Genomic DNA, 9909 nt, shown 5'->3' with positions numbered 1-9909 from the left:
GCTTATTGGTTCCTAAGTAACCCGCACGTGATTTCCAGATTACAGTTTTATAACAAAGGCAAAGAAATATGTAGCTCGTTTCAGCAGACGCTCGTGGAGGAGGAAGGCGTGACGAAGCCCTAAGAGTGTGTACGTAGAAGACCTGATCCGCTACGAATCAGGTTGAAACAGAAGGCAGGATTCTACGACAGGAATGAGTCAAGCACAAACCGTTTCTAGGCCGAGTTGCAGAGTGACACTCAAGGAAAAAAGTTTACTTGTTCTAGGAGTTCTTTGCATTGCTGTCGGTCTGGTTGTCCTTTATCTCTTGTTTGTTGTCTATAAACCATGCGATCAATGTGACTCATCGATTAAGCAACGAGGAGGAGGTGTCGCTATTATTATGGTGCTTGTTGGCGTACTCACACTTCTTGTTCGCCTAAAAAGACGAAAAGCTTTGAGGCCACCTGACGTAATTATCTCTGAAGTTCCAGAGGAGGATAAAGAAAAGTCTCCGGCTGCTTTGATTTCATTGGATCATATTTCTCACCATTTGCCAGCTTTATGTGAAATGGATGATGACATTTGGTCGGCAGACTTGAATTTAACCGCAGATTTGCCTGATTACTACACCGCAGTGCGTGAACTGCAGAACGCTGTCAATTATAGCGACAGCGAAGATTCTCAATCTAGCGACCTACCAGGTTATTTTAGCGCTGTAGTTAACAGAACTTTCTCTGTACGAAATGAAATGGATTTCCCTGCAACCAACGCCGAAGACAATCTGGATTCTTTGGTTTCGAGAGATGGATCGCTAGATACTCGTCTTTGACCCTCACAGAATAAACTGGACGTTTAATTGTAGGCAGGAGGCAGTGCGCACATATAGTTTAATATACCCATTTAATATAGGCGCTCAGAACAACTTTGTTGTCAAGTACAACCCTACACTTCTTAACCTCACTAACATCATTCACAAACACTCCAACAAACTTTACTCATCCGATCGATGCAAAAACGTTTTCAAGGCACTTCCTTTCGTGGCTTCCGTTCGTTGTAAAAATATTAGTCACATTCTTATTAGAGCCCAATTAAGTAAACAGCATTTCAATTTTCCCGGTTCTCTTCGGTGCAAAAGTTATAGTTCACCACTTGCCCCTGCATAGCTCACGGCCGTAATGAATACACTTTTTATTCTACGTGAGAAAGCCATAAAATCAACTCTCACATTACTTGAACACTTTCAATGTTATTTACATGATTCACTGTGTAAATTATGTGGTCTTCTGGGGAAACCAAACGTCTCGCTTGAAAACCGTTTTTATGAACAAAGCCTCCGTATAATCAGTCACACTAGTTAGTTATCCACACTTTCAGAACAATTTCTCTGTACGAGATAAAATGGATTTCTCTGCAACCAATTGCCGAAGACAATCTGGATTCAGGATTCTCTGGTTTCACTGAAGATATTATTATTTCTAATCAATATGGATCCAATCCAGGTTGTACCACTGTGGACTGTCTAATTGATCTCATAGAAGAAATTTCTGCTACTCTTGATCGAGGCGAGTATCAATATTTTTGGACTTGACTAAAGCTTTCGATACAGTTAATCATTCCATACTATGGTCCAAATTATCTTTTTACCGTCTTCCAAAGCCTTACATCAATTGGTTTAAATCGTATACATGTTTATTTTTATATGATCATCTCTGTGATGATAAACCTTCTAATTTTTCGATATCCTTCGTCTCTGAGCAACATAATTATTCCACTCGTAGGGCATCTTCTCAACATCTCTTTCTTCCCCATGCAAGACCAAATATAAGGGAATTCTGTCCCACTGTCAACGGACGGCAACCGGACGGCAACCGAAAGTGAGCTGTTTTCCCTTTCAACTTGTCTTCACACAATCATATTTGCATTGCCAAGTATCTTTTCTCCATTAGAGATGATTAGTGTAAAAATATCGGAGAAACCACTGTCCTGGAACACGAGATGTTCTCTTCCGGTTGCCGTCCGCGTCTCAAAAACGCGCGTGCTTAAGCTCCCTAATATTACTGGAATGACCTTCCTCTTTCTATTCGTGCTATATCAAGTAAAATCCTCTTCAAAAAAGCAATTTTTAAATATTATTTTGCTCAATATTAATTTCCTTTCTTGTTGTTCTGGTATATTCTGTGTGTTTGTACGTGTGTTTATGTGATTGTCAATACGTTTTGTTTATAATAGAGCTATGTTTAACTGAATGTTTTTCTGGGCACCAATTAGTTTTCACTATATCGTGCCCTTCTCCTCTGATTTTTTTTTTTACTATGTAATTAGTATAATAGAGCTTTTTGCATCTACTTTGATTGGAGTAAATAAAAATAAATAAATTTTAAAAAAAAACCACTTTTCTTAGCAACAATTATCATTCACACAGGCATATGTTACTCACTCCTATCGAAAAACTCCTCTATCAACGTGACTGTGTCAGGAAAGCTCGGGAGGCCCATCTCATCGAAAAAGCACAAACTATAGAGCCTCGTGGGATAAACAAACGTGACAGGTAATCAGCAATCTTGTTATTCAGCAAATAGTGTTGCAACGGTAGTTGATTCTTGTTTATCCAGTAGCTATATCACACGTCACGTTACCTTCTGAAATCTTCTTTAAGCTTCATAACATGTGTGTATCACCGCTGGAGCCAATATAGTGCTCTACAATGAAGGAGCTGATATAACAAATTGTTTCAAGAGACTACTCAGATCTTGAGTACATATGGAGTTTATTAATTTAATTAATAGACATCTGTTTCGTAGGCTAACGTAAAGTTAGCCCACTCATCAGTTAGTTTCCATATAGACTGAAGCCTACTAAAATACACATCAGCATTTTGTTCGCGCAAGACGCAATAAACCGTTACAATGGACCGTTAGAAAACATCGTGGAAAATCGTTACAATCAGGTTCAGAAACCATCAGGTGTCGTTCAACAACGAAACGCGCACGAACGACACAGAACTTAGCAAACACATCTGGCAGCTTAAAAGCAAAGAACAACGCTTCACCATTAAATGGAAGATCAGAGCCAAGGCGAAACCCTACTCCAATCTGACAAAGCGATGCAACCTATATATGTCTGTATGAAGAAGGCCGGAAATCCAACGAAGTAGTCACTAGCCAGTAGCAGTGAACTACTACTGACTGATCCTTTTTGAAAAACATATGTGCCGTGAGTGGGAATCGAACCCGCGTTCCCCTGGTTACTAGTCGGGCGTGCTAACCACTGCACCATCACGACAACCCTGCTAGCCACGGGGTTCCCCGGCAATGTTTAACATTCAGGAACAGGACTACATCGGATCACCCAAAGGTGATTCAGAGGCTACCAGCTAATTAATTATACTTTTGTGTGTATGAAAAAGGCCGGAAATCCAACGATGTAGTCACTAGCCAGTAGCGGTGAACTACTACTGACTGATCCTTTTTGAATGAAAAACATATGTGCCGTACACACACATATATCCATTTCGCCGCCCCAACGAATGACTTTCCGTTGTCAGAGTACAACAGGGAGTTTAAGAAACGACGACGGCTACGGCAACGACAAAAAGCAGTAATATTATTATTATTAAATACTTAAAACAGCTCAAAGTTATATTTTGGAGTGACGTTTTCGTCTCCGTAGCCGTCGTGGTTTCTTAAACTCCCTAATGTTTCAGGTCGGCCACGTCGAGCGCAAAAGCGTTTGAAACTCATCAGGAATTCTTTGGTTTCTAGACTGGGCAACAGATCCAAGTGTAAGGCAAGGGCCAAACTACAGGTGTACAGTAATATATATGCTTTGTAATTCCCTTCCATCTTTGCTTTCACACGGTACTTTATGAGGCCTGCATAATCAACTCAATGACCTGAAACGGAGTTTTTCCTTCGGTTCGCTCTCTCGGGAGGTTGCCTGGTGGAGGGCTTGAGTAGACCTTGACTTGAAACCTTCGACATCCGTGGTATGTCCTGGTGATACGTTTGGCTAGTTTCCTCAGTCGCGGTACCCAATAGCGCTCTCGTATTTTCTGCATGGTGAGACCTACTCCCCCACGGAGTGTGCTAAGGTAGGCATGTTCCACCAACTTCTTTGTATATTGTTGCCTGTCTGGTAGGTACACCGGATAGTGGCCCTGTATCCTGCCTCGGCACTCCACTACAACATCTGTGTTAGGATGAAGACTAAGTTGCAGCTGGCCCTCTTGATAACGCTTGTCTTCTCTGGCTCTTTCCTGTCAAGGAGGCAGTGTGGCCCAGTGGTTAGGGCGCTTGCCTTGAGATCCGGAGATCCCGGGCTCAAGACCCGCTCTCACCATTCGGTGAATTTGATCCTGGAAGTCCCTGATTCAACTTCCCAGCTGCACTTGTAAATAGCCAACTGGTTTGCCTCCGGCCAGTTGGGATTCTTAACAGTTGTTGTTCTGTTCCGTCATTTCGTTGTGTTTCATTGGCCCTGAAAAGCCCCTATGGGGAGCGGTCAATTAAGTATGTATTGTATTGTATTGTATACTCTCTTCTCCCAGAGCAGTTTAACAAAATTCAGGTCTAGATAGATAGTTTATTTATACCGAGGGCTGAATAACGTAATTTTTACAATAGTATAAGCAATATAATATATAACACTATGTAAAAGTATACAGTCAATACAAATCAAGATATCATTGATTCTGATAAAGCTATAATAACAAGATAAATATCATTACAATAGATTATTAAAAAATGTTTCCATCCTTATATTTAAAAATTTTTAAGAAACAATCTGGGACTTGTGCGACGACGCATTGCGTTGGCGGACCATTGAAAATATAAAAGTATTATTAGTCCTGTTGGTCTCGACACGAGGTAAAATGAAAGGGCGATTGTTTCATAGAATATATTTCTCGTGATTCTTTTGTGGCAATAAACTGTTCAGCTTATGATTTCGGTCAGCTAATATGTCGTCGAACAGTGTACAGCATAGGAGACTATGCTGCTCGGCTATTGGCGTAGTATTTGAGTAGTCAAAGGTCCTGTTGTTCTGCTGGTCTTCCTGGTGCGGACGTTGAAAAAGAACCGCTTAATCCACGCTCACACCCTGATGGCTTTCCAGTAGCAGAACTCGTCAAGTAGTGCATATAATCCATCAGTTGCAGTTGCCGCTACTGTCATAGCAAAGAGATCACGAGTTGCTTTGGCTTCCGCCATTGTCTCCGGAGAATCCGAAGCGCTCGTCACAAGATCTGGTGGCCACTCCTCTTTCCTTGTGAGCCACTGCGGCCCTTTCCACCACAACGGGTTGTCGGTCACTTGTCTTCCTCGACTCCCTAGATCGGCTGGATTCTCCTGCGTGAGAACGTGGCGACAAGTAATCTCAGGATGGGTTTGTATCTTCCTTACTCGGTTCATAACGAATTGCTTCTATTCTCCACCACCTTTGACCCGATGAAGCTCAACTGTACTGTCTAGCCATCCAAAGGATTGTTTCACAGGAAATCCTACAAGTGCCCAGCGTGCATTGTTGATCAGATTCGTCGCCATATGGGCTGACACAAGCTCTACGCGTGGTATCGTGTGCTCTTGTTTGGCTAGTCGTGCTTTCGCTGCAACGAATCCTGTGTTCAAACCTGATCTCTGCTTCACCACTGCATGTACCGTTGCGGACACGTCATTTACGCTTGCATCTCCGAAGGCGTGGAGATCAATTTCCTCTATCTCTTCCCGCTGAAGTGTCAAGGCTCTCGGTGTTGTCACCTTTGGTGGTAGCTCTCTCTCTCTCTCTCTGGGCACGACCATCGACCAGCCAGTTGTGAGGACAGCGGTGCATCCCAAGCTAGTTTTTCTTTGCATACATCTCGGTAAATTAGCTTACCTTTCAGAGTTAAGGGTGCTGCAAGGCCCAATGGGTCATAGATCTTCGCGAGTTTGGGCACGATTCCTCTCTTACACGTGATTACGTTTTCTCGTGGCACGACTACGCTAATCACAGCTACCCCTTTGTCCCAAGAAAGTCCAAGGAGGCTGGCGTCTCTTCCACCCGGTTGTCTTAGTTGCTGCTTGGCAAACGACTCTTCGTCTTCCACTTTGGTCTCGTTCTCTTCTAATTCAGCTGCATTGGAATGCCACTTATGGAGTGTGAACTTCGCATCCTCGAACACCTCGATTGCCTCCTGTTTTAGCTACTCCGTCTCTTTCACCGTTGGTTTTCCACTGATGGGATCATGAACATAGAGACTTCTGCGCAGTTCAACTACTGGCTCTGGCCTTTGCGGTTCCCAGGATTCGAGGTGACTGTCGATCACTCCCTCCAGCAGGAAGGGCGAAGGCACGAGACCGAACAACGCTCGCGTGAATCTTAGAGTTTCTAATTCCGAGTGTTCGTTTGCTTTCCAGTGAAACCGAAGTGCGTCTCTTTCTTATTTCTTGATGCGAACCGGAAGGAAGGCTCGCTTAAGGTCCCCTGTAATGAGCACTGGGTGAAAGCGCATGCGCACTAACACATTCCACAGACGGTTCTCAAGAGGCGGTCCGCAGTGTAGACAGTCATTCAGACTGAGTGCGTGTGGGTTGGACCGAGCTGATGCATCATCAACCACACGTAACTTCGTTGATTCGGCTCCTATTCGAGCGACAGACTTGAGAGGAATGTAAAACTCCTTCTCTTGCGGGGGGATTCATTCGCTTCTTCCACTATCCCCTCCGACGTCTCTTTCTCAATGATTTGTCCAAACTCTTCGGTGAGGCCCATGCGTTGCAGCCTGCTCCGGAGGTTGACGAGCCTTCGAAAATTTCCCGCTTTGTTATTCGGTAGAGGTGGATGGTTACCCTTCCACGGAAGAGACGTTTCGTACCATCCCTCTGGATCCCACGTTAGCTGGTCTCGAAATTCAGGGTAGACCGCCAGCTGGTCATGTTCCGGAGAGTCCTCTAGCCCTAACACATCCAATCGACAGAGTTCTTCGTAATCAACATGATTTGTATGGGTGAGCAGCATGTTGGCGTGATCAATTTCTCTCCCTGGCGACACAATGGTCCACCCGAGTTTAGTTTTCTCCGCAACTGGTTCTCCTGGACGACCGATTCGAGGTCTTTCTGTTGTTTTGATAGCCGCGTATTCACTGGCGCCTAAGATAAGGTATACTGGCAGGTGAGGTTTGGAATCACTGTCGTCCATATGGACTCCCTGGAGGTGAGCGTACGATTCAATGATCTTCTTTAATTTGCAGTGTCAACCATAAGTAACTCGTTTCGATCCACGTTGGTGACATCAACCTTTAACTCTGTGCTGCTATCTACTGCTTGTACGGTAATTGACGAAAGCTCCACTTGCCGTGTTGTATATACCAAAGCATCATTTTGATACGTCGAACTTCTCGGGTACGCGTGCGCTTAGGAATCTTGTCAAAAGTGTTGCTGAGGCGTAAGAGCTCCCGGCTCCAGTGTCGAGGAGTGCCCGACACAGAATTCTCTCCACGTCCACTTTGACAATCGGGTGAACCACACGTTCTTTGTTACCGGTGGCCACTACGGTCAAACGTTGACCCCCCTGGGTGCAGATAGATGTGTGGTGTCTTTTGCCACATTTCTTGCATCTTGACTCCTGAAATCAGCCATACGATGCTTAGTTCCGGTGATTTTGAAGCACATTCCCTTTTGCGCTAGAAATCTCTTCCTTTCGTCTAAAGTGGTCAAGTGCGAGCAAGCAGACGAAACATGATCTCCTTTCTCACAGTAGACGCACGTGCGTGGTTTTTGTTCCTCTGCGTGGTAGAGGCGAGACTTGCCTTTAGAAACGTTGCTGCCATCTTCCCTCACTGAATTGATATCTCTCAATTTCTTTAGAGCTAGAACTAGACGAGGTAAATCCCAGTCTTGCTACCCTGCTTCACCTATGAATAGGAATACATGGAATATTAGTTAGAAATCCTTCGTTTTTACGGAGATTCACCTTAACATTGTCAAACATTTGCTAAAATGCTATTTTAAACACATTTTTATTATCCTTGCTGCTCCGAAAAGCACCAAACATACCGTTTCAATCATCACTCCACGTATTCTTATTCCGCACCCTAAATCAGCCTTAATCCCTTTAAGTTTGTCGAGAACGCTCCTTGCCATCCCATCCACTCGCTCTAACTTGCCCAGAGTTTCCAGCGATTGTACGTTGTACAATAAGGTCTTGTAAAAGGCGTTCACCCTCTACGGATCGGAGCTTGTCAGGACGGGGAGCTCCAAAATGTTACGGACATAGGCGTTGATAATTTCACTGGTTTTGCCGTATTCTCCCTTGAGTATGCTCTTCGCTCTCCCATAGCCTTCGCTATTGAGCGGCAACCCGTCGATGTCAGCCGTTACTTTCGTTTCCACGAGCTCTTTCAAATACGCGAACTTTGCGACGGGCGTCAAACTTGCAGAGTCGATTTCTGCTTCAAACTTGTTCCAGAAAGGAAGCCAGTTTTCGAATAACCCGTCAAACTTCATGACTTAAAGCTTTGGTAGCTTGGAGGCAGCTTTGGTAGCTTGAACATGATGGCTAGCTTCTTTTGTCTTTTGATATTCCAGCTGTTGCGTTAGCCTGCGTAGCAGGCAGTTTGTAGAATTTTAAAGACTCCTTTGCACCGAGGTTGACTTTCGAGTGATCGTTTGAATGTAAAGGTCACGCGAAAAGCAAGCGAAGGGGGAGAGGGAGGAACCGCCTGCAATCAACCTCACAACATTTTCAAAACCTCCCATTTCCAATCATGTGTGACGAGCACGGATTTGATGTGAACTCCCAACCAATCATAGCGCGCTTTGTGCAAACATTGGCGGTTATACAATTAATTCGCTTGGGAAAATATTTACAAGATCGAATTGAGATTTCAACTTACCGTTAATGTTTTCCTGTCTATGTTTCTTCTGTGCTCGATTGGTCGACAATAATATATATAGCCGACAATTTTTTGTGGACGTTATTAGAATGTCATTTCAACACGTTGAGAAATGCCTTGTCCATGCAGCGCATCTTCTACGGATGCGAAAACTAGCTGGAGCTTCCCAATGGATACATCTTCCAGCCGCCAACGAGAGGTTGATGCTACTTCTCTAATTAAGGTGCGATTACTAATGCCGAGCACAATTCGCCGATAAGAAAAAACAGAAATATGAAGTTTTTGCCAAATCCGTTGGGTAGAACCGCCAAAATATCACCTCCATTTAGTAGTGGTTTTACGTCTTCTTCTCTTATTTAAGAACATCAGAAAATCTAAGATACCGCAAGGAAGTTTCCAAATTTTTTGAAACCAGATTTTCGGCTCTTTCCGCTTTGGTTTGTCTTCACACTTTTATGAATTCCCAAGAGCAATAAATTTTGACTGCTTGCTTGCGGTCTCTCACTCCTTCTCCTCGGCCCCTTCCCCTCGCGTTCTCGTTTGAATTCGGTCCAGGTTTTCACACGGCCATATTCAAAACGATCATTTGAAAGTCAATCCTGGTGGAAAGAAGGGTGTAAAATTCGCGAAAGCGCCTGCTACTCAGGCTAGCTGCTGCTCCAAGAGTTCATGTTTTTGCTTTAGTTTTTCCTCGTGCCTAGCCTGGTTGAAAGCCATTTCCTGTTTGTCGGATTCCGCCTTCGCTGCTGCTTGACTGTCTTTCGATTTTCGCTATTAAATTTGCGTACCGATAAAGCTTCTTCGTCAGCCGCGTTTAGGCTTCCTTCAATCTGTTGGGACCATTCTGTTACAACTTCTTCAGATTTTTTGAGCGAGGGTGAACTTCTGTTCTATGATGGATTTCTGAACATGTGAGACACGAGTCCTCATGTCTCGTTATTGCGTCGATGTTATTCGATGTCATCAATTCGGCGGTCTTTTTTCTGGTGAACTCTAGCGTTCGAAGCTTCCCCTCTAGTTCCTGCAATTGCTTTTCCATCACTTTCTTTCGATCTCAC

General features: G+C 44.0%; 2 protein-coding genes across 2 annotated transcripts in view; both read right to left on the bottom strand.

Moving 5' to 3' along the window:
- LOC138049933 (la-related protein 7-like) overlaps positions 1–9909 on the bottom strand; it is a 128064-nt gene that overhangs the window by 95476 nt on the left and 22679 nt on the right. The gene's annotated exons all lie outside the window — the stretch shown is intronic.
- On the bottom strand, positions 3845–5390 carry LOC138048499 (uncharacterized). Its single transcript, XM_068894682.1, has 2 exons — positions 5079–5390; positions 3845–4237 (listed from the first exon to the last, which is right to left on the bottom strand). Exons 1-2 carry the CDS (start codon positions 5388–5390, stop codon positions 3845–3847), a joined length of 705 nt encoding a protein of 234 aa, XP_068750783.1.

This window comes from Montipora capricornis, chromosome 5, assembly GCF_036669925.1.
Source record: "Montipora capricornis isolate CH-2021 chromosome 5, ASM3666992v2, whole genome shotgun sequence".
NCBI lineage: Eukaryota > Metazoa > Cnidaria > Anthozoa > Scleractinia > Acroporidae > Montipora > Montipora capricornis.
Note: the sequence above shows the minus strand (reverse complement) of the source record. Positions and strands in the feature narration are given on the sequence as shown.

Coding starts and splice junctions, on each gene's coding strand:
- LOC138048499 (XM_068894682.1), bottom strand. CDS start 5,390: ATGAACCGAGTAAGGAAGATACAAACCCATCCTGAGATTACTTGTCGC. Junction 4,238..5,078: donor GCTACTGGAAAGCCATCAGG/GTGTGAGCGTGG, acceptor CCTCCTTGACAG/GAAAGAGCCAGAGAAGACAA.